The sequence below is a fragment of the Myzus persicae genome, unplaced genomic scaffold (genome assembly GCF_001856785.1).
Source record: "Myzus persicae strain clone G006 unplaced genomic scaffold, MPER_G0061.0, whole genome shotgun sequence".
Taxonomy (NCBI): domain Eukaryota; kingdom Metazoa; phylum Arthropoda; class Insecta; order Hemiptera; family Aphididae; genus Myzus; species Myzus persicae.
The window spans coordinates 257,576-283,661 of NW_019101958.1; the positions used below are offsets into that span (position 1 = coordinate 257,576).

At 29.7% G+C, this 26,086-nt stretch overlaps 3 protein-coding genes and 1 pseudogene across 5 annotated transcripts in view; 3 read left to right on the forward strand and 1 right to left on the reverse strand.

Moving 5' to 3' along the window:
- Positions 1–9,514: 9,514 nt before the first annotated feature.
- Positions 9,515–13,834, forward strand: LOC111030853 (integrator complex subunit 10-like). The gene is made up of 13 exons (XM_022310549.1): positions 9,515–9,655; positions 9,718–9,785; positions 9,842–9,975; positions 10,137–10,252; positions 11,136–11,217; positions 11,355–11,479; positions 11,547–11,659; positions 11,740–11,891; positions 12,075–12,287; positions 12,353–12,528; positions 12,588–12,761; positions 12,881–13,137; positions 13,222–13,834. The coding sequence occupies exons 1-13, from the start codon at positions 9,515–9,517 to the stop codon at positions 13,382–13,384; spliced, it is 1,914 nt and encodes a 637-aa protein (XP_022166241.1). The 3' UTR covers positions 13,385–13,834.
- Positions 13,835–15,163: 1,329 nt separating this feature from the next.
- On the forward strand, positions 15,164–16,962 carry LOC111030848 (annotated as a pseudogene).
- Positions 16,963–17,299: 337 nt separating this feature from the next.
- On the forward strand, positions 17,300–18,191 carry LOC111030859. The gene is made up of 2 exons (XM_022310559.1): positions 17,300–17,691; positions 17,788–18,191. The coding sequence occupies exons 1-2, from the start codon at positions 17,541–17,543 to the stop codon at positions 18,024–18,026; spliced, it is 390 nt and encodes a 129-aa protein (XP_022166251.1). The 5' UTR covers positions 17,300–17,540; the 3' UTR covers positions 18,027–18,191.
- Positions 18,192–22,238: 4,047 nt separating this feature from the next.
- Positions 22,239–26,086, reverse strand: part of LOC111030856 (glutamate decarboxylase) — a 98,700-nt gene continuing 94,852 nt past the window's right edge. For all 3 annotated transcript variants that reach the window (XM_022310552.1, XM_022310551.1, XM_022310553.1), the window contains exon 11: positions 22,239–24,554. In XM_022310552.1, the coding sequence (XP_022166244.1) occupies positions 24,381–24,554 (174 nt within the window). In that variant the 3' untranslated portion in view covers positions 22,239–24,380. The remainder of the gene's footprint in view (positions 24,555–26,086) is intronic.

Consider the following 26,086-nt stretch of genomic DNA (forward strand, 5'->3'; position numbering starts at 1 on the left):
ATCAGTATACAATTTGGTTGTACCTGATTTAAGAATGTTATTTTTGAGAATTTGAAACTTCTACGCATTTATTATTTATTTATTTATTTTTTTTTTATTTAAGTCTTTCGTAGTTTTATTTATACATATATTTATAATATTAAGTTACTATATTCAAGCGGATTGCAATCAGACAATTATTTTTACCAAATCTACTAATCTTTTGTCAATGATACTGATGGATCTAATAACATTCTAAAAACTGTTAAGAATTCGTTACTTGAGATCGATCAGGAAACTTTTTTAAAATGTTTTATTTTATTATAAAGCATACGTGATAAACTCTCCAGAAAATAATATATACATTTTTAAAATGGATACTTTCAAGAATTACGACATAAATACTTTCATAGCTAAACAATTGTTATATAAAAGAATTCAAAAGATAGGTACGAATGCAAAATATTGTCCCTAAACTTTCTATATTTAAATGAAATATCTTATCTTAAAATGTGGCGTGATTGATCTTATGTACATATTAACATATTTAAATCAGTTTTTAAAAGTCTTATCGCGTTATCAGGTCCGTCGATAGGATTGACAAAAAGTACATACAAATGACTAATGAGTATATATTGCAACGCCGAGGGGGGAACTTTCGCATCCACATGCAGAAGCTCCCCGTTATTTCTTTCACTCATGGTCACACAAGAGGACACACTAATGATCATTTACTAAGCACAAATTTACAAGACCGGTATGCACACAGTTTGAAAATGTCCTATTTTAAGCTCCTTTAAAACTGTCCATTTTCAATCCCTTAATTTCGTATATGTAAAATAATATGTAATCTAATTATCTATGAATTATAATGTAGTAGTATTGACAGTACTCGGAGCATGCCGCCCGTGCCTAAGGTAGGCAAGTAGTCAGTTGTGCGAGTGAGTTCGGATGAGCCATCGCTAACGAGTACTCTATAGTCTATGTGTATACCTAGCTTAAATCAAATGTATAATTATCAGTGCTATTCTGACTAATAAAAGTATTAACATAGTTTATTAACATTAAACCTCGGTCTTGAGTTCAATATTAAATAAACTATAACGTAAAGTATAGTAAATTGTTAGGCGATAACTTAATCTAAGCCGATGTGTATGTATCGTCGGGGTACCCACAACGGCCAAGTGAGTGATTGAAGTAAGAGTGAATTTTTTAAGTCACTATAGAAATATAACATATTATTTATTAATTATATTATATAAAGCGTATACAAATAATGTACATGGTAGTATACAAATGAAAATACTAAAATGTTAAGTAGATAGGTTAGGTAGGTGGGTAGGTATGTAGGTAGGTATACCTAGTAATAAGTAGTATTTAAATACTTTTTGAAAGTAAATATTTGTATCTCTAGGTACTTGAAAGTAAATATTTGTATCTTTAGGTACTTGAAAACTATCTCTTACCAGTCTGCGTGTACACACGAAACAGGCTATATTTTATTAATCAGTTATACCTAAATTCTATCTATTTATTAATGTAATAAAAACAAATTTTAAAATGTGTACAAATTAAACAATTTAATATTATAATTATTATTAAAAGACATTTTGTTACTTGAATCATTTTCAAGCACTACCTATTGCCTTTAAGTAATTTATAATGGCATTAGGCACTAATAAAGGATGGTGGGTAGAAACATTTGAATGACTCCATTTTAATGTCTATATAGGTATGGTAAATATATGGTATTAGTACTGTGTACTGCTAATTGCTAAATACTACTAATACTGCCAGTTAGAGAGCCTTAATAATAACTAGGGCTCTCTACTGCCAGTGTTACACTGATAGAAAAAGCCGGGTTACATATTGTAGTCACAGACTTATAATAGTTATAAATGTTTTAATAATATATGTCTATATAAATTAACGTTTGAACTCAAAATTTAACTTAAAATTAAATTTTACAGCAGGTACATTTGTTTAAGTGCGTCAATAACACGTCACGAATATTTATTAATACAATTTTATACTGGATATCAAATGGATTATATTAATATTTTTTTATTTTTTTATTTTATTTATACAATTTACAGTCTGTTACATAAAAGAACAATGAGTAAAAGTGATGAATGAATAATGGCTTGAGTGAAACAGATTAAAGAGACCTTTCAGTAAAGGCACTTTGACAGTTACTTATGTACATAGGTATATGGGTTTACAATAGTATTATTTACAAATTAAAGTTTTTTTTTTTTTTTATATTAGTAGATCCCGACACCACCGCCTTTTTAATCTTTTTCTGGGGTTACCAGGTATATTTGCTGACGCAAGACCTTTGATTAAGGGATTGGTGTGGTTTTGAACATTTAGATTGAATCGCCTATAAAAAGTTTTGGCTACGTCAAGGACGGGTGGGATGGCAAGGTCATTGTGTAAGGTCTGATTGGATACGTAAAAAGGTGCATTTGAAATAGCACGAAGGGTTTTTGATTGGAAGCGCTGTATCCGGTTTATGTTAGAGATTTTTGCGGAACCCCATAACTGTATTCCGTACGTCCACATTGGTTTTAGGTAAAGTTTGTAAATTAGTAGCTTGGTAGGTAAACTCATATGGCTGGAAGTTAGAAGAGAGCGGAGAAGACGGTAACGATTATTTAAGGATAGTAGTTTATCACGGAGATGAGGAGACCAGGTAAGTCGTTGGTCAATAATAATGCCTAGGTAGCGAGTGCTCACTGTGATTGGCAGAGTATATTCGTTGAGGGTAATAGGTGGGCATTTTCCCTTTCTTAGGGTGAAGGTACAGTGTGACGATTTTGATTCATTTATTTTTACTCCCCACTCCTAATACCATTTTTCAAGGAGTGAGAGATGTTCTTGGATGAGTGCCGAAGCAATAGTAGGATCATGGCTGGTAGCTATAAGTGCTTTGTCGTCAGCAAAGTCAGCTCTATGAGGCTCGTGGGTAGTGTGGGTTGGTCATATAGGAAAATATTAAATAGTAAGGGAGCAGTGACTGCCCCTTGAGGTACTCCTGCTTGGATTGGTTTTGGAGAAGAGGTGGCTGAGCCATATCGTACCGAGAAAAAGCGATCTTCTAAGTAGGACTTAATTAAGAGGTAGTAATTAGATGGTAGGATGATTTTCAATTTGAATAGCAGACCTGCGTACCAAACTCGGTCGAACGCTTGTGAAACATCTAAGAAGGCTCCAGTGCAATATTGTTTTTCTTCTAGAGAATAAGATATTTTATCAACTATTCGATGAATTTGATGGACTGTAGAATGCTTGCTGCGGAAGCCAAATTGTGAGTCGGGTAGGATTTTTGTTTCATCGATAATATTTAGAATTTTTTTGATTAGAATTTTTTCAAATACTTTTGAAAATATTGGGAGTAGACTAATAGGTCTATATGACGACGGAAGGTCAGGTGGTTTTTTTGGTTTGAGAATGAGTATGATAGAGGAGTGCTTCCATAGAATAGGGATATAGCATAATCGGAGCATTGAGTTAAATATATAGGTTATTAGAACAATAACTTTTTGTGGAAGTTGCTTTAGTATTTCTGAAGTAATTAAATCGTAACCAGGGGACTTTTTCCGTGGGAGTTTGGATATGGTGTACTGAACTTCAGCAGGAGAGGTATGTTTTGGCGGAAGAGACATTTGTAATGGTGAGTTGAGAAATTGTTCAAAGGTAATATATCCTAGATTAGTAAGAATAGTAATTATTATTATTATTATTATTAAAGTTGGCGCCGAGAATGCAGACAGGCATAAGACTCGGACATAAAAAGTTAAAATAAATAAGTGGATAAACCAATAAGATACGTAGACACTATACACATATAATGTGCAAAAACGATGAATGAGCCTCCCTCCGGGTCCTCTGGACGATTACCGGGAGTATATAATGATGATAATAATAATAATACTGTTACAAAATACAAGAATACCGGACAAGGTGTATTAGATAATAAATAAAACAAAATAGGTACATTGCCAGTCACACAGTTCGCTTCTATCATGCCGCCCAAAAGCACAGTGCAAAATCGGGACTCTTCACCGAGGCATGCTGCAGTGCTGAAAGGTAGGGTCGTCGCCCGCCTGCTTGGACAGTCGCAAACACACGTAAAGACTACGGGTGACGGAGACTGCGGGAGTAAGAGGGATAGAGAGAGCATTATAAACCGGTATTATTTTAATAAATCGACTGATATCCGTATACACCACTGTATCTATCGATTGTGCCCTGACCATGGGGATGGCAACGTGTGAGCAATCGGCAGGTGTGGAGTTTGATCGGTGGACTAGAAACCACGGGACAAGAAATGCAGTCACACATACACATACCTAGATAATAATTCATCGGTATACAGGGTGTCCCTTGACGATTTACTCATTACGATATCTCCTGAATTAATATAGATATCATAATTCTGTTTTTTTATTAAGACTCACAGAGATAAGCACTACAAATAATTCATGTTTTAATTTTTTTTATGTTTTTGTAAAAAAGTTTAAAATAATATTTTTTTTATTAATTATTTAAAAAAAAATTGAAGATATCCATTTTGAAGAGTTTTTCCGGAAATATGAACGTTTCAACATTTTAATTTTATTAATCTCCTGAGATTTAATCAATTTTTTAGTTAATAGGTAAAACAACAAAAACCCGGTTTTTATACGGCGGCGAGTCCCCCTAATGGGTAGGTATATCCTAACGAGACAACCTGTATGTACATTGAACTCTTCACGCTATGACTTACTCAATATAATTAATATATTGATATTTTAGTGTATGGTAGACGCTAGGTACCCGTCGTCCAAACCCGTATATAACATCGCAACTTAAACAAATGTTTAAACAAACACGATTGTGGCGCCACGGCCGCCCTGGTATCTGAGAGAAACAAATTTAATGTTCGCACACAACAAATTAATGTATTATAATTTATAAATATTCTATATATTTATAAATTTGCATTTTCAATAAACCATATTTTTAAAATATGTAGACTTAAGAATATACAATTAATTTTTTATATTTAATTAATTATAGTAGGAGGTGCGGTCGTCCCATCGCAAATCCACGAGCCACCACTGACATTTAATTTGTATAGGTACAAGTGTCATTTATTATTATTATTATAACCTTCGGTATTGTGACATACATTTATATATATAGTAATATTGGTAATATTGTATTTTCAGAGTATAAGACAATTGTTAACATAGTATACGATATTTATTTTATTTCTTATATATAATTTGTAAAATGAATTATTTATACTTAGTCAATCCCCAGTATAATGCTACTGGGGATTTTTTTTCGCAATTCGAATTTGATATAATATATACATCACAACATGACGCACTGGACTTATTATTTTTTTTTTCACAAAAAATTAACAACGTGACCTGAAACATGAATGTCCATTCGCAGCCGATTTGTCGATATTCGATACACGTTTGTCGTTTAATAGGCGTAACTTTAATATTGCAACATGTTGACGCCGCTACCGATCCTACGGGTAGTGTGGTTGTCGGCAACGACTTGCGTAATGGATTGTGGACAAGGAAGCGGAAGGGGTGGTACCCGAAATGAACCTAATAACCACTTTATTTAGTCGGAAACAAGTATATTATGTGGATATGCAAAATCGTAATAATATAATATATATATAGTAGGCGCCCAGAGAATAAACTTAAATCTAAAAAAAATACTAATAATATACTAATAATACAACATACAAAACAGCCCAACTGACTCCGTGGAGGACGAATAATAATTTATACAATCCAACCTGATGAGGCGATGATATTGGACGAAGACCAATGGTGTTCCTTCGCCGGAACAGCGACGGTGGACAAATCTTCACAGCAATAAGTGTACCTATAATTGATACGCGATCACGCAAAATATCAGTCATTAGTGCTCACACGAGGTTTAGTTTTTGCACAACGGCGGCGGCGAGCGAACACGACGTTGTGTCAGGATCAACAATTGGAAAAAGATAAGATCACTAGGTCACGACGGCCAACGGCTAAGCTCCCCGGCTTATAAACTTATAACGTCCGTGCCTTTGGTGGCAACGCTCGCAACTTGTAACGTCCGTGCCTTTGGTGGCAACGCTCGCAACTTGTAACGTCCGTGCCTTAGGCGGCAACCCGTTCCGCGTTCGAACACAACATATAACATTAAGTCGTGAGCCTTGAAATATAAATTGTCGTAAAGAACGAATTCGGCCATAACCAGACATTAAACCCACCCCGGGTTTCTGTAATTTTTCACTAATTTTATTAAATCTTTCTAAAAATGTTTGGCATAAGACACACATAAAACCCCACCTCAAACTTAAGAAATGTTTTCATTATTGATTTTGCTTCTCTTCTTACATACTTCACACTTTTTCTTCAGTATCATTATTTATGTTTCTAAGCAATTAAGAATATTATCATAATTAATTAATAATGCTCTCACAGATTCAAAATGACAAGTGACAACACCACCTAGTTTGACTCAAACTTTTAAGACGAGTAGTTTTTGATTATCATTTTTACTAAAATTCGTTGTTAAGACAGTCCCTAACCTTTCAGTTGATGATAAAAAAAAATTATACATATTTTGCAAGTATGTAAAAAATGTATTACTTTTCGACATAATTCAGTAGCACCAATTAAATTTATCGAGTAACGAGTAACCTGCACAAGTAACAAATTGGGCAAACAACAATTTTTATTTAATATGAGGGCCTACTTTTTTGAGAGCCTCTTTTTTGGGACTCATTTTTAGCCCCCCTTTTAATCTGACCCTGACTATCTTTAGTCCACACTTCAGTGTCCTTTAAGAAAGGAAGGTCGCACAAAGTAGGATAATGAAACACATTATTATGACAAGTTTAAACTTGTTTAAACATTTGTCCAATAACACCCAAACGCAATGGGATCCATTGGAAAACAGAAGCTTTCATGCCTGCTCACTTTCTAGTTCCTATGTAATCTGTGTGTTCAACCTCCACCTTTGTCCTTCACTTGAGCGCGCAGTGGATGAGGAATGTTCTCGAACTTTCAGCACCCTCTCCACTGCATCATCAGCTGTCATACCCGTCTGACCTCGAATTCGCCGTGAGTGACGAAACACAAAAGGTCGTTCAGCGTCGTAGGTTAGATTACGTTCGGTAGTTTTTATTATTCTGTATAATTAATTTTGTAATAACTATTAGGTATCAATATACGTCATCGTCGTGCTAGTGTCGGTTTACCACGACGGCGATAAACGCATTGTTCAAGTCGCCGTGTGTAACCCCTACATTCAATTCATCACTCGCATCAGGCACCCAGCGAGTCTGTATAACTGCATTGCTGGTGCATATTGTGTGGGCATCCATCGTATGCGATCATATAAGGGAGAGTGCTTTTTACGAAAGAATCAATCAGTTGACTTCCGTTTTTCGTCGTCGTGATATGCGCAGCCGGCGTGCTATAAATATAGCGAATTCTGAGTTAATACCTGAGAACTTGATATCTGATTAGATAAGAATTTCTAAGAATTTTGAGTTATCAACTTTGGTAAAAATCTGGTATCATAATTCAAGGTTACTAAAAAAAACTTAGCATAATCATGACAATGTATTTTAAGTACAGTGGCGTCTAACCATATGTTTAGGTGGGTGGGGGGTGGTGTCATGGCCCGTGGTGTTCGGTAGTGGGTGGTACGGTGACTTGTGAGTACCTCAGATCAAGGATTCTCAACCTAGGGGGGGCGTTACCCTAGGATGGCGTTACAACATTTCAAGGGGGAGGGGGAGGGGAGGTAGGCATGAAAATACTGAAAAAAACCACTAAAAATGAAAACGTTGCCGTTTTCTATAACGTGCCTTGCGGCTTGCCTGTGTGTTGTCGAGGTTTGATCGCCGCCGCTGTTGATCAGTAGATATACACCGAGCAATTATTAGCGTTATTGAAGTTAAATTCATATTAATCCAATAACCAACATTAAAGTATGTTATGACGTATATATTATATATTTATGTATATTTGTATTTAAATATTATGCATACTGCATACATAAATCTTATAATATAGTGAGGGTGTGGGGAGTGAACTCTTACAACAGTTTGAAAGGGCGCGTGGACCTCAAAAGGTTGAGAAACCTTGCCTTAGATCATGATTTAAGGTTTGTACTATAGAGACATAAGGTATAACTGTATCGGCCAATGGACAATAAGTAAGATTATAGGCTGTATACGAACTTTATAACTTAACTGTACAAGTTTATTATTATTATGGTGATAGCTGATTATTGAAGGAAAGCCTGTAATAATAATATCTCATAATAGTATTACCAAATTACAAAACAATTCATTCATAGTTGACTTATATTGTATTATTTTATTATAATATATACAATATTATACATACAGGTATTTCAAATATAATATTAATATTTATTCAAAAATGAAATTATTATTACTATTGTTATTTTATATTTTATATTTAGTATATTAATATTATATTATACTTGAATTCGATTACTATTCATTATATTTACCTACAGTTTACTATACAAAATGTACTCTGCTTTGTGTCCAATTTTATTCAAAATGGTCTTTTCGTCGGCAATTTTTTCTAAATCTTCACTTCGTGGCTTTATGTCACCTGTTTCGTTTTGAGACGCTAATCTTTTTACTCAACAGTCAACCAATGAATATCAGAATGTTGTTCATGATATAAGTGAATTACTTCTCGAGGTTGAAGGGAAACGTACATAGGTATTCACATTATAATATGATGATTTGTAAATTTGATTCGAATTTATACTTGTTTCGTTCTCGCATATTAAATAATACATTTATATTCTATTTTTCAAACAGAATAGAGCGAAGAACGATCTAGGAGGTTTGCCTTTTAAGCGTTTATCAGGTTTAGATCCTATTTCTTAATTATCTTGTATTTAATTATCATTTATTTTTATTACGCACAAGTTATCGAATTTAGCTACTTCGCGTTCGAAACATCAAAGCGGTGACTGAGATTGCGGGGGTTCTATCGGAGAATTGTGACTGTTCGAAAATTGGAAAATTTGTCGAGAAAGCATTTAGCAGAATATACCATGGAGAACACGCGTTTTTAATAATAAATAATAATTATTTATTATTGATAAATTATAAATTATAATTAATGATTTGCATTACAAATCTTAGGCGTCGGAATAAATATCATCTGAAACCAAGACACTGTTACTAAAGTGCCCCTAATAAATGTAGTAAATGCAACTTAATATAACTGGTAACAACCAATGTCTTATCAGTGGTATAGAAGCCAAGTCTGTTGGAGTTATCTTTACTGATTACTTTTTTAAAAACTGTAGTTAAATAGATAATAACCTGCGACATTATATTAAAAATCTCCTCGACCATTGACCATATTATGTTATATTGTAATATTGTAGATTTGGTTCGAACAAACATTACCATTTAGAGTTCATAATTGGGAATATAATCCAAAGAAGTACCTATAGTTAAGTTAAAATGGAGCCTATGAAAGTGTCAGTCACTGACGAAGAGTACATGATAACAAAAGCTAAAAGTTTTCTTGAGACCGATAGCTTTAGATGTAGATCATGGTTACTTACAGCTAAATCAATGTTTCCGAATAATTTTGGAATACATGTATGTTACCTTTACATCATCAAATACTGTTAGGCATTTTACATTTTTTATGTGTTTTTCAGTTTGAATGTTATGAAATAGAGAAAAAATTATGTTGTGCCCAAAGAGCAGCTAGATGTTTCAGTCGTCTGTGAGTTGAATTTTATTTTTTTATTTTTCGCTTCTTAATCATCGATTATGGCTTAGGCTCGAAGATTTTCCAAATGAGGCAATTCTCTGGAAAGAGATTGAAAACTTTACACCAATATTATGTATGGGCACATCTTGTTTATCAGAAGAACAAACATTTTTTAGAGAAATGTTTTCTGCACTCCCTTTACGTAAGTTAAATAATACAATTTTTATTATGAAATTATACTTTACTTTGCTCAGTCTAATCTTCCTAAGTATTGTATTGAATGAATATAAAATCAATTTTACAAGGGATGATTAATTTAATCATATGTTTAGCAAAATGTTATTTAATTATTTTTTGTTATAGCTATTCAACAGAAATTATTGTCCGTATGTGCTGAAAAAAGTGAAGACACAATGGAACATTGTCGTCTAGTACTTTTACTTTTAAATCGGTTCCCCCAGTCATCAACTGAATTAGCAGTAAGAGTAGTAGTAGTATATAATATAATAAACAGCATGTAGCTTAATTATTATTAGTATTATTTAACAATATTTTTAATAAAACTGATATTAATTATATTTATTGGAAAAATAAAAATAAAAATGAAACATTAAAATAGGAACTTTAGATGAGGAAGAAAGATGTGCAACTCTGACTTACGCACGGCATACCAAATTTTCTGAATCAACCGTGTGTTTTTATTACAGTAAAATGACCTACTATCCAAGTTAATAACATTATCTGTGTTTGTACCTAGATTTTTTTTGTGTGATATAATTTTTATGCAAGTTGTGTTTATGTAAAATATTTTAATTAAAAATATTTGCATCCTTTTATAATAGAAATATTATAAACAACCATTGTATAAACACAGATAACATTTTCAACTTTTAGTTTGATAATTTATGTGCTAACAACATATGTTGGTTCCTCTAAAAGCATTTTAGCTTTATTGCACATGGGCTAGGAAGAGAAAACAAATAGTGCGCTATATTTTTCCCAATAGTTGATTTTTAAAATTTTAATTCATTTTGAGATTAATCAAAATAAATAATGATAAACAACAAATCAGCTTTTTGGTTGCAAGTATAGAAATTTAAGTTGTAAAAGACAAATAATGAATAATAAAAATTTCAAGAAAAAGCTAACCTTTAAAAGCTATCTTGTTCATCTCATTTTTCTATTAGGTTAATGAGAAATGTGTACTGTTCTAAAATATGGTTGAAATGTTACATAATTAAAAACAAAATACTTGGTCCACTACTAAAAATATTGTACAAATTATTTTATATTATTATATTATCTATCCTTCTATTTATTTATTTGAATAAATAGTAGTATTATTAAAAATAACTGTTTTAGTTAAAGCTTATGGATACAATGATAACAGCAGAAAAACACAATCAATGTCCAAATGTTATAAACTGTTACAGAAAGATTTTAGGTAATAAAAATAGATTACGTTTAATTTGTATTTAGTTATTAATTTAAATTTTTAATATCAATAATATAAACTAAATTTTTAGTAAAAATATATATTATGATAAATTGTAATTATGATAGTAATATTAATTTTTGCAGTGTGTGATCTTGGTCCTTTATTAGTGTCAACAAGTACATTAAATCAGAAAAATCTCTATAAAATGTTAACAAAAACTACCGAATTTTATATTACATATGCCATGGGAGGACATTCTATTATACAGGTAACATGGTTTACTATCCAATATTATTAACATTACTTTTTATTATAATTTATAACATTTCCTGTAGAACTTGCCTGATACTGAAAATTATATTAAAACACCTTGGGAAGATTTATTTGCTTCACGTGAACGTATCGGTAAAAAACTTTCATGGGAATTAAGATCTGTTCTAAGTCAAAGGTAATATTTCCAATGCTTATAATTTACCTATTCAACCTCTTATCATTTTTGTTATTAATTATTTCTTTACTACAATTTAGTGATCAACAAAAAGCTTGGAAAAAGGTATCAAGTTTTGCAAAAAAGTTTGTAATTGCTTCAAATAACAGCGAACTTAGCAAGCAATTAGTATTTTGTGGAATGATATTATTTGTGAGACATGTTTTTGATTATAATAAATCATTAAAAATAGGTTAGTAATTGTTTAAATATTTGGGTACCTATTTGTTTTCAAAGAAAACTAACGGCTATATTTTTATAATATTTTTGTAGAATATAATCTTGCTCTTAATATTAATTAACTTATGATTAACCAAGATTTAGTAACCATTTAATAAAATATAATTAATATGTATTGTAATTTTTTTTTTTTTAGAAAATGGTTCAGGATATTTGTTAGTTAAAGCAATTAAAGGTCCAAAAGTACTAATTAATAAACCTCCTTTGAAACAAGATGTATTTTCCATAACCACTAAATTAAGTGAATCATTGATTGGTATTACCAACGACTCATCTAAAGTTCTTGATCATTTTAAAATGGCTTTCAACTATTGGGAATTACTTACTACTAAAGAACCAATGTGCACTGGTAGAGCGAGATAATATTTGTGCTTTGTTCTTCACTATGTTTAATAATGTTTAAAATATTTGCAGATTATTGGAAATTAAGTGCTCAAATTAAAGTTGATACATTCATAGGGGAATTCCTTAATGATATTGAATTTTATCAAGGGAAGTACAAGAATCTTTTCAAAGCTGTACCAGTTCATGAAAGTATTAGAAAATCATTATCATTAGTGACCTTATACTATTGCGTTCAAGAATTCAAGGTATATAATTAATAATTTGTTCAAAAGTTAGAAACATACTTATTCTATTATTTTTGTAGGAATGTACCAAGCACATTTTTGAAGTAATAGATCAAATAGAAAGTCTTAGCTTGTATGGAACTGTGTCTACAGAAATAGCTAATCCACCTGAAGTTAGAGAAATGTATTACATTCAAATAGCAAAATTGCCTGTTTTACAGTATTGTGTTAAGATAATGGTTCAAATACTCTATGTGAGTATTACTTAGATTTTAATGGTTTTATTTGAATAATTTTTTTATTATTATTACAGTTGGGTTAAATTTATACTTACCTATATAACATTCAAAAATAAATTATTTTTTAAATTTAGAATCAACTTTCCAATTATCCATCAACTAGTGATATTCTTATTGGTCATCTTTTAGTATTGTCTCAAATGGTTTGGCCTGACGGCAAAGCAATTGCTGAAGATATGTATAACCACATAGGAAAATTGTCCTTGTTTACATATCCTCAATTTTCATCTTATATTACTAACATAGATATCATTGAACACTTTATGGCTATGTTTATGGAAAATGATAAATGTGTCTTAAATGTATTTCCATGTGTAGCTTCTTTGTTAAGGTAAATAATTATTTCTTATACATTAATTTGTATTTTCCATTCTAAAAATATAACTGATGATTAAATAATAATTTGTAATCATAGTTCACGAATATCAACCAGAGGAGCTGGCAAAGAAGTAAAAGAAGAGTTTCGGTCAGCATTGAAGAAACAAGTAACACGATGGTCTGAACCAGTGGATGAAACTATGTTGTTATTTTTTAAGAATGAAAGAGAAAGTTTAATGAAGACCGCTACTCTTATGTAAAAATCATTAATTTTTTAAGAAAGTACTGATCCTTAAGTCCTATAATATTTGTACTTCTGGGTTATCATGACTTCCAAATTATTAGAATTTAGTTCCAACTCATTTTGTTAAATTAAATGATTTTTGAATTTGACCATAAGTCTGTAATATTGTTCGATAAAATAATAAAGGCAATATTTAACGGTTTACACAACATGAATCACAGAAAAGAGATTAAAATAAATAATTAACAAAAATTTTGTATAAGATACTGCATTTTAGCTCAGTCCATAATAATATTTACGAAATTTAACAATCAATTTATATGCTATAATCATTATGTTTAGCATTATAATATAATTAAATACAATTCTTACTTGCAATATTTTTGCTGAGTTTCGATAACTTTTACCAATACTAAGGACTTAAGAGTAAGAATCAATAAAAAAGAAAGATATTTTACTAAAAAATGTATTTTATCTTTTTATTTTTTATTTTACTATAAGCCTTATCGTCTTACTATAAAAAGTATAATGTACTTGGCGTTTATGCAGTTATAATCTTTTTTTTTTTATCGTGCTGTTGCTACGTGGAGGTGAACTGTTTGTACAATACCTTAACATCATAATTAATTCTAAAATACTTAGAATAATATTTATCTATTTTATAAATTGATATAATATGAAACTTAATCATTCTATATAATATTACATAATTAAATTATTACAATTGATGATAACATTTAGTACTTGGAACTTGATTACAAAAATTTAGTATAGTAACAATAAAAACAATAATTAAAAATTATTATTTAGTTGTTACTATGATTATTTCTAAAAACTGATCAAACTTAAGTAATTTTACTTCATTGGAATAATTGATCTGGTGAAATATTAATTATAATGTACATGATGTTTGAAAATGTTAATAAGTTGGTTAAAATTTGTTGATTCCCAATATCTGTTCAAAAACAAATAAATAATAATCATCAATAAATTAATTATTACTTATTAGTTATTAGTATTGGATTTTTCAATTGCACTAATCTCACTTACTGTCCTAAAGGTACTTTAAATATCAGTCATAATTTCATGTTTATGATCAGTACATGGAAACGATAAATTTGTAACATGCAGTAAGAATTTGTTATAAGTATTTTCAAACACATCAACTGAACTTGCATGCTTACAAAAACAAGTCTCTAGAACTTGTAATATTTTAAATAAGTTGTTGTTTGGATAAATTAAAAACCTTCTATTTTTAAGATTGACTAATTCTGATTCCTTCCTTTTGTTGCCAGTATAATTTTTTACACTTTTAATGCATACCTCACATTTGGATTTTTACATAGCCGCTTAGCTAAATACCTACGAGATTAAAAAAATATCAGTTATTTACTTGATATTTATTTATTTAAAAAATATTTTTTACCCTCCTAAATAGTACACAACACATTCAAAAACTGAACTTTTGGAATAATCATGTTCTAAAAATAAGTCCTCACAGTCCCGCTTGCCCTCTTCTACGCAAGGCAAATTAGTATGATTCTAAATCAAAAATCGGGGGGTTAATAAATAATGTAAAGAATATTGATAAGTGAAAATAATATAAAATAGAATAGTTTGCCGTTCAACCGCTGGAGCGTTAACTGTAATTCTCACAGTATGGAACAGCTGTTTCTGTGTTTTAAACATTAGGCTTCAACAAAAATATGGTTTTGTATAGAGCGTTGCTCAACCTGTCTATCTTATATCGTGTTTTGAACAGACTATAGTTAGCTTTATGCATATGTATCATAATATGATTTCAGGTTGGGCAAGCAAACACAAATTTTTGCTAAAAACTCCGACTGATTGGAATAAACCGTACAAATTTTCTTGGTCGAAATATTTGATAGAAAAGAATTCAAAATTTGCTTTTGTAGATAATTTATGCAGAAAAAAGATTACCAGTGTTCATATAGGTATGAAATTAGAAGCTTTTGAATACTGACTGTATTCGTGTCGCTACAGTTAAAGGATTTGCTGACCATTGGATGTTGTTATCTTTCGATCGTACGAGTTGGTAATGCATTTGAAAAATAAAAATTTAGTAGAAATTAACTGATGAATTATATGTTCTATGAATTTAGTTGTCAAGAATTACTTCATCTACGTTCAGTTTATTCAGATGAAGTTTTTCCAGCTGGTTAGTGTAATAAACACACATATTCTTTGAGCTTTTCAAAACTTCCGTACAATGATTCTAAAGATTTTGAACATTATTATTATTCATCGGATGTTGGTGTAGACTTCAGTCAGTCAGACCAAGATAATTTAACAAAATACCCTGATTATTTAAAGGGAGAAATCTTTTATCACTTTAGCAAAAGGTATACATTTTGAAAGTTGCTTATATTTTTTGTTGATTTTGTTTGTTTTATTAATTTAAACATCGTTTTAGAGAGAAAAAAAGTTTTGATAATGGTTTTGAAGAAAAAGAAGAAGAAAGTTATGAAAATGATATGAAAACTGAAGATTCTGATTCTGATTCCAATGATAATGTATCTATGACTTCAGAAATAGAGATTAAACAAGATAGTGATGATGAATGTGATAAAGGTCTAATTTTAGATACTAAAAATGAACCTGAATTACATGAAAAATGTCATGATGAATTATTCTATGATGAAAAAAATGATATTAAACCAGAGGAAGTTGATATTAAACCAAAAGAAGTTGATATTAAACCAGAAGAAGTTAATAATCAACTAGAAAAAGTTCATAATAAAATAGAAAAAATGAAAAATGCAAAAGTGGTTAACCCCCCCAAAAATAAAAAAGTTAATCATATTGAAAAAACAATAGAAAAGAAAGTTAGAAATTCTTTGAATATGTTTTCTAAAAATAAATATGAAATGAAAATTTACTTAAACACAGATTGTTATTCTGGTTTTCGTATTAAAAAATCAAAACATCAAAGCTTACCAGATAGCATTGGTCCCGGCCCTGTATCCTCAATATTACAGAATGCTATAACCCTATTTATTCATTTAGATGAGGATCCTTTATCCACATTGGAGAAAATTCAAAAAACTCAAAATTTATTATTTAGCGGACCTGGAGGTGTTGAAAAGTTGATTTTCACATGGTAAGTACTTCAACTTATGATCATATTGTAATACATATAAAACCAAATAATATGAACTTATTTAATTTAAGTGCAACGAAAACTAGAATTTGTACCTCTGTGAAACTTCTTTTACCTGAAACTAAGGAGATGGCTAAAATATATTGTTCTGCCCTCTGTAATCTATCCGGCATGTGTGAATTCTGTATTACCAATGAAAAAACAAAGTGTACTCGTGGTTGTACACAAAAAAAATGTGAGTGTAATTACTATGTTATATAAAATAGTCAATGCATGTCTTACATTAAAAAAAATTATGATAATGATATTTAATAATAGTTATTGTTTAATTTTTCAAATTCCAAATTTTATAAATAAAAATAACATAAAGGTAAAACTAATACATTTCCGTATAACTGTAATTTCTAATCCTTAGCTAACTATTAAATAGAAATTGTTTATTAACTACAGTACTGACTACTGTAATTTAGTTAATTCCATTAAAATAATATTTTACATTTTGAGCAGGAATTCTTATAATTCTAATAATTGGAACAATCTTTTATCAAGTACATACCAAATTATCTTTTACCTATTTATTTTTATTTCTTAAGAGGTCAATTAAACACCAACCTATTATGTGCTGTCTACGACTTATAACATTTTTTTTTCGGTCAGCAGTACCAATTTTCGGTTGTTAGTTTTAATACAATCATGTTTAAATTATATTATAGTTCAACATGAAAAATATATGTTAAAACTTTCACTGTATAATTTTGTTGGTTTTTATTTACGGTATTTTATTATAAGCTAGTTATGAGCATTTTTAAACATTAATATTTATGAATTGCATAAAAATAAAAATATCTTTATACAAACCTTATGCATAGTTAACGTTCTTGCCTTAAACTTTAATAATAAAACATTTCGCACTGAAATTAAAGCTAAAATCACAAAATTGGTGCTACCGAACGACTTTGTTATGTTGTATATTTCTTGTATGTTATCTATTAGAATATAAATATAATTACATAGTTATTGTGTTATATTAAAGATAATCAAATCTTCCATGTTTACAGTAAGTCGGTCAAAACTTAAAATCAATACTGTGCCTATAAGTAAGAAAACAAGAAAAAATAAGCATCGAATTGGTGTTGGTGCTGTAAGATCTAACAATATCTCACACCATCAAATAACTCGTCCAGGAATTGTTAGAGTTGGTAAGTATTAGATTATTGTTGTATTCGTTACAAATAACTTTTTTATTTTCAACTATTCAAGTATTTTAAATTGTTATAATTTTAAAATATTTATAGCTAACAAACTATTAGATCAGTCAAATAAACCTTTAGTTGCAAGGTATAAGCATTATATGGGGAGTATAATGGATTTAGAAGAACATGTATTACGATTAAATGAGTGCCCTACTGAACTGGAATCATCTATTATAACTGAAATTATAGCAAAAAAAAATAAGCTTAAGATGATGGATAATATGCAAATTTTCAGCAATACTAAATCTGAAGTTGAATTTTTATGTGCGTTTGAAGTTTAAATTTTTACAACATTTAATGTTCACTCGATTTTTCATCTAGCGATTTTCTTACTCTGTTGTAATTAAATAACAAATTACTGTAAACACTTTAAATTTACACCAGATGTTTACTTCATCAATTCTTAAATTTGATTTAATTTTCAAAATATTTTAACTTGTTTTTAGCTGTTTTTGAACTGTTTCAATTTTTTAAGTTTTTAGTTTTTTTTTCTATAAATGTCAATACAGTTGTATTTGTTGAGTCAAAAAGCATGACAATTTAATACAAGATTCTTGATATATTGTTATAATAGCAATTGAAAAATGTTAAAAATACATAGGCATGATTTTTCCTCATAAGCATTTAATGCTCAAATTTTGATAATATTTATCAAATTGAAAATTGAAAATCATTTTGTAGTTGAAAATGTATAAGATTTTTAATTTTTGTAACTAAGGATTGAAAATTTAAAACAAGGATTCACTTAAGCAGTTTTTTCCGTAACTAAAAAATCTAAAAAATATATAAATACAGTTATTCTATACAGACATTTTAAGACTTTTCAAAAAACACTAATTGTTCTGAACGATGATTAATAGAAAATGACCCTCCTGAAATTAGGTTAATAATTAATAGCCGTTATCTGGGCGGCTGAACGATACATACCCAAATAATAAATAAAACTCAGCAGATTGCAAAAATCTTGTGGAACATGGTATGAATAGAAAAAATGCTGTGGCTAACAAACCGAACAAAACCAAGTTACAACCATGCTGCTGTTTTGAGAGCAAAAAAAAGACAAAAAAAAGAAATAGTAACACAGCTAACAACGATTCTATAAAATTGGAAAATTAAAACAATTGAACATAGGAACGAACCTCCAGTGCGGCTAGGCAAAGTCCCTTTTTTATTTAAACTATTATCCATACCCGCTCAAAATAAAATCATAATTACACTACTGTCCCTAAGCCTCCCCTACATACGCCACTGCGGGTTACTTGATCATCATCAAGGGGGGGTACGAAAAACGATGGATTTTCGATTATGGCGGTATATGCATTTCGTCTTTCGCACCCGAGAGGTGACTATGTAGCTACACACAAGTCGGGTCGTTATCGAGTATACATTAGTGTTGGTCCCTTGAACGTTTTAGTATAGACTAAGACTACACAGTATACGTAGATTCGATTATGGTTATCCGACTAGAAGTTATAATATACTAGTAGTGAAGTATCAAGATGAGTATAAAATATTTCAAATGCGTCATCACTCATCAGTTGAAAATATTATTTCATAAAATCATAACAGATGAAAGTTAATATAATTATTGGGTTTATAAAAAAATGATATGCTTTTGCATGTAAAATAAACCAACCGACCTCAGTGTTATTTTTCAAAAAAAAATGAAATGAGACGAGTGATAGGTAATGATAATTATTACCTAGTTACTAATTTTTCTTAATTGATTACTGCGATGTTGGTACCATTCGCTGCTAGCTTCGTAGCAAGGTATATTATTAGTTTAAAAAATAGATACTTTTCATATAAATTTCATTTTGTTTCTAGTTTTTTAACATATTTTTTTTACAGTAGAAATAAAATAAAATAGCGGGGGGGGGGGGCGTATTCCATTTTTTTGAAGTCTCCTGGACCTAAGACTCAAGCCTCTGCATTGCCGTTTAACAATTAAACTGAATAATATACTCGGGCATTTAAATACTTCTTGTACCTATTTCTTCGTTTTTAACAGTTATTGAAGCACCAATTTTTCATTTTAACTTTCAAAATCATTATTAATTATACAACGTACAATATTACTATATTATTATAACTATAGGTTATATTATCACAAAACGATACATTTAGTATAATAGTTTATTGTAAAATAAAGCAGACGATAATAATATTGTATTATATATTAGGTTATATTTTATATCAATATACTTTTTTCTACATGGAACAGATTTTAAACAACAAATCAACAAACCAGCATTAAAATATATGCATTAGGCTTAACACAAGACCTACATTTATTTATGTATACATCAACGAATTACGAATACGCTCCGGTAATTATATTTTATTCTTAGGCGGGTAACATATAATATATTAATTTAACATGACAATAAAAAAACATTAGGTATGCATTTTATTGACTATGAGTTCGAGTATTGTAATCTGAATGAGAACTATATTCGAACTGCCATACATAATAATAATCAAAATAATAATAATGTTCATTTAAACAGTATATAGTGGTATTACCAATAATATGTAAGATTATTGTCCTCTTATTGTATAGCAATAAGAGATCAGAGAAGAAAATAACAAACGCTTCATCAGTGTTATACAATGCTGGGGGGAATTACATTCTAAAATAGTCTATACATCGATGACTTAGCGCAGGCATAACATAAATCACAATATGAAATTATTCAGGAACATCAAGTGAAGTTTCTTCGTTATTAGAAATTAAAAAAAATTTTTTATGAAATCAATTACAACTTTAAAGGATAAAATAACCCATAACAAAAAATACAGAAAATTTAATATTTAATTTGAAGCTCTTAGAGAAAAATGTTTAGAAAATACAGACATATAATATTATGTGCGCAGTGAGCACTATCAACTAAGCCATCGATATCATCAATGACAACTGTAATAAACTAAATGGGGTAGGGTATTATAATATAATATAGATATAATGATATATTATACTATCGTATCATATAGTATAATATACATAGGTAACATGATCAACAATAAAATAATTATTAATAATATTCAACACGTTACGTTTTTAAAATTTTAACAGTAATTATAATATAATAGAATATGTCTAGCTATATTTAATATATATATATATATTAATTATTGTAATACATTAGCACAGTTTGTTGTACTGTGTTTATATTATAAATTTGTATATATTTATTTAATAATATTATTATAATAACGACTATAAAACGAAAATAAAACAGTGTATAATATATAACATCTAGTAAGTAAGTAGTGTTTCAAAAATGTTTAGTAATGCTACTAGAAATTATGACATATTCATTAGTTTATGTTGACTCAGTATGTTTTAGATTGGTATTATTATAATAATAATAAATAATATTGCAGTGAAAAATGTTATTGTATTGTCTTGAACTCGTCATCACAAGGGGCACAAGAAGAGTAGGTATATAATATCATTGAAATAATATTTCAATTTTAATAGTACAGTATCTTATTGTATATTTTATTATTCATTATTATTATATCAGTTAAATGTCATAGACACTTTCATATAATCACTTTGTTAAAATTATTAGTACAACAAACGGACTATGAAGTCCATTCTCCGTTTAAATTGACTGGCGGTTTAGAAGGGCAGTTGAACAATTTAATATTGTAAGGTAATATTAATATTAACATAATAATAAATCAGGCGGGGAATAATATTGCTATTGTGTGATCGACTACGATCATGGTATCATATTATTGCAGTATTTATCTAAGATACATTTCACGCCCGGAGAAACAAAAATCGCCTTTACAGACATTTTTCTTTTTTTACTACATACCTACTAGCTACTATATAATTTATACTTCCGAATTATGTACTATAAATATAAATAAGACATAACGTTGGTTATAATATGTAATCGATGCTCGGCGGACTATTATATTATAACCTATATAGGTATGATACATATAAATAAATAACACAAAAAAACTAAATATATAATAGTAATAATATTAGGGGGAAACAATAACACACTGGGGAATCGGTGAAATCGATTACAAAATTGAATACTGTAAGTATACCTCTAATTATATTATAGTACCTAAATTACTTAAACCAGGAGGACCAACGTATAACTGGAAATGTGCGTGTACTACGGTGCTGCAAAATATAGGTATTTTGTAATGTTTCAGCCAACGGATAGAGTGGGCGATATTTAAACATTACGTTTCCGCACACTTATTCATATGTCATCAAATACAGCAATAGCAGCCGGTTTGGAATGTTTAAGTGTTGTAATTTCGAGCCGGAGAGTGTTATTATAGTCTCCTCAGATATCTCCAGCCACTCATTTTAGTTTTGAAAGTTCAAGTCTATGGCACTGTCAAGATGTGAATCTACGCAATACAGCAGCCAATAACAAATTGAAATCTTAAACTGGTTAAAACCACAAAAGCTAAATGACGACCGATTAGTGACGAAAAAATGTAGGTGTCAGGTACCTACGGTATAAAAAAATATTATATCTTGTACCCATTGTGAAGTATGTGTAGGGGAAAAAATTGGGTGGAAGCCTATCAGTACTCAAGATTTGATGAATGACTTGGAAAACGCGCATGGACCACCGAGGGGCGCCAACTTAGAATAGGGTTCAGCGAGAGGGTGCACCGATAAAGGAGAAAGTTTTACGAGATTGATTAACAATAGATATTGTAATATATTATGATGATTAATGGAGACGAGTTGGAAGGTGTGCAAACTTTGCACTTCAAAAGATATTCTGACGGATCGTGTAATGGCAATAATAATATTATGTAATTATAAAGAAAACATTCTCTTAAGTAATAATAAAGTGATTAACAATACTGCGATATCTTATGTAATACTAATCACACGCGTAAGTGAGCGTACTAATAGTAATAAATATCGCAGTATTGAATATTATCTTAAATATAATATCAATCAATATACAAAAATGTGCAATAATTATTATGTGAATAAAAAGTGCGAAACATGTTAAGTGCATTTGAAGTAACTACTGTGCTACTAGTATATATTGTATATTATAATATTGAGTAAAAAGTTAAAAATAGTCTTGTATTTGTATTGAATAATATAATAATAAGATAAATGTTCAAGGGTGTCCATTTTTTTTTAGAAAATTAAAAAAACGATATAGGGATAAAAAAAAATACGATATAAAGGACATATTTGCAACAGATTTTAACACTTTTCGTGCTTTTAATAGTCATATATTAAATATAAAGGGGGGAAACCCGTGAGCGGGTGTGCAGGACTTCGTGTAGTGTCAACTACTTGTCATCTGAGGACGCCCATGATTATGTTATTATTATATCAAACACATTATATACGTGTTTGTAAAAGTAAAGAAAGTAAGTCATAAGTGCATAATATTTTGAAGTGCGACAGTGCGAATAGAAAACTTTTGTGCAAATGTGCGAATAAATTGGTGCAGAAAAACAACGGTGCAGATAAGAGAAAACGTGTTGAAAAACATACAAACGATTTGAGATCGGGAAAAAGTTTGTAGATTTTCTTCACTGCGGTGATTTTAAAAACATGCAAACAAAAAATGTATACCTGGACGCAAACGAACCCGAACCGAAAAATCGAGTACAAAAAGTTAGATAAACCGTATAACCAACAATCGAACTTTATATTACTCTAAACGTAAACGATTTTTCGTTTCGAATATTGTTCACTTTTTGTGATTAACTTTAGTGTACCAAGCCGTGACGGATTGGTAAGTTGAAGTTTTATCATTTATTATTGCCATCATACGATCGAAAAAAAAACTTATTGTGGTCGAACAATTATCTGGAGGTACCTACCCTATTTGCTGTGAGATGAAACTATAAAAGTAAAATTCAAGACACATTCAAACGAACAATCTACCCTCTTGGTTTTGACGGGTCACAGGTGAGATTTATTCAAGCAATATTATACAATAACTAAGACTTAAAACGATGTTACATTAGCGTGTGATTGTAGTTGAACATAAGTGATCAATCTCATTAGGTACATTATTATTATTATTATTATTGTTGTTACAACACACGTACTCGAGGAAACTACTGTCAGTAAATTTCCATTAAAACACAAATACACAACGGGGTCTTAAAAATGGTGATTAACAAAAAAAAAATTAAACATTCGCGAGTTGCGACCGACGAAAAGTCGTTACTTAAAAGGAAACATAATATTATAATATATATATATAATATAACGTGTGGACGTATAATAAATACAATACAATAATATGCTCACCATTTATTTTAACCACTACAACTACAATAACAATAACAACAACAACAATAATAATAATCAAGGGAAACCGGGGGTAAAGCTTATCGCCTATTTTTAAATTTAAAACGTAAAACTACTAATGATTACGCGAAACCATCATCTACACATATTACCTACCTACTATAAACGCAGCACACGCCATACCTAATATTTTTATTATTATTACTGACAGCGGAAATAGAGCCTTTGACCGGGAATCATGATATAGCGTCTACTAAATCATAACACAATAATAACTATAATAACTAGGCACCTATACATAATATTATAGAGACTAGCAGAATGTATCATTAAACGTTTTTTTTCTCCTCCTGACTTAAAGGTCTTGTCCCAGGCGATCCAGTTCGGAGAGCAAAAAGTCGACGTCCTCCTTGGTGACCGCGGCGCTGGATATGATGTTCCGGAAGAAGTTCGGTATCTCATTCAGTGGCTGATATCCGACCATCAGAGTGCCGACTTCCATCATTTTGCCCTTCAGAATCGGCGTGATCTACGACACATATTTTACATTAGGTTTAAGTTAGGCGTTATTTAGTATTTGTAGTAAATATTTAGGTACACTTTAATGGTACGATTAAAATTATTTATGAGTAGTATTAGGTATTCGAGACGAATCGCTTCAAAACTTCATATTATAATGAAGATGGTATATTTTCCTCCCAAGGCGAATAGTTTTTACTATTAGTAACTATACCTGTTATTATACTTATAACTTATTACAAATTACAATAAACAAGTATATATTATGCCTACAGACCTATATAGTTTTACCTTTTAATATTTGGAACTACATACATTGAAAACACTAAAAAATGTTTTCTATTGTTTTCTTTTGAATTTTAATTCATTATTACTTTGAAAATTGTAAGTTAATAATATAATCGAAATATACATACAACTATACAACTATATTAACTTATATAGATTTTTTTCAAGGTTTCCTTGATTTTTAAAAAAATTTTCATTGGCTTCAAGCATTTTCTTTTAAATGAATAATGTTTTTTTAAACATGAATCGAAATAAATATAGTTTCAATATTTTATATTGTTCTTAATGGCAAATATATTATTTATAGCATTTAATTAGAATATTTAATTGAGCTAGTCAAACATTAACATTAACAGTATAAAACTATTAACATACCTAGTTATAAATTTATTAAAACTTAGTTTATAGTACCAAAATAATAAGGAGAGAAGTAATTTTAACTTTGATGTAGGTATCTACTATCTATACACTTTCAGCTACGATGGAATTATTGCATAATTATTTTTAGGGTGTATAATGGGGCGACACCGCAATATAAAGGGACACTGTGATTTGTTATGATATGTTTAAACAGGCTTATCGGAATTATTGTTTACACAGTAAAAATAATAAAAGGGGTAACACGTTTGTAACCAAATGTCTATTTGAATTCCACGCCATCTTACTATGTATTATTCTAATAAATAGTAATAATCGTGCTATGCATAAGTAATGAGTATTAACTGAAAGCATTAGGTATTGTATTTTGTTTGTGAAACTGATTTAGTTTTAATTTCAAAGAAGATTACGGTCAATGATTTTAAATTACATATTATAACGAAAATATTTAAATAATAACTACGGTTATAGCATACACCAATTCTGGTGTATTCATTTTTGGATTCTAAAAAAAATTATTAATCCAAACTCAGAACAGCGATATGTTTAGTTAACATCCATTATTTACATTATTATTGATATCATTATTATGTTGATTGAATTCTATAGCACAATTTATTTATATAATCGTGTTATTTTTTATCTAAAGACAACACCTTTAATAAACCTATTAATAAATAGAATGTACAATAGTAGGTAAAAACTATTAAGTATTATAAATGAGATAATTAAACAAGGCAGAGTACATTAACAATAAATTATATAGTTTTTCGAAAAAAATATGGTCACATTGCGGATCAGGCATTATTGTTGATTTTTGTGTGTGATTTATTAGTCATAAACATCTAAAGTCCTAACCTAACCAAACAAGTTCCA

Excerpts from the sequence above, each read along its gene's own strand:
- LOC111030853 (XM_022310549.1), top strand. The coding sequence starts at position 9,515 with ATGGAGCCTATGAAAGTGTCAGTCACTGACGAAGAGTACATGATAACA. Across the intron at positions 11,218-11,354 it reads CTGTTACAGAAAGATTTTAG|TGTGTGATCTTGGTCCTTTA; the intron begins GTAATAAAAATA and ends TAATTTTTGCAG. Across the intron at positions 11,480-11,546 it reads GAGGACATTCTATTATACAG|AACTTGCCTGATACTGAAAA; the intron begins GTAACATGGTTT and ends CATTTCCTGTAG.
- LOC111030859 (XM_022310559.1), top strand. The coding sequence starts at position 17,541 with ATGTTTACAGTAAGTCGGTCAAAACTTAAAATCAATACTGTGCCTATA. Across the intron at positions 17,692-17,787 it reads TCCAGGAATTGTTAGAGTTG|CTAACAAACTATTAGATCAG; the intron begins GTAAGTATTAGA and ends AAATATTTATAG.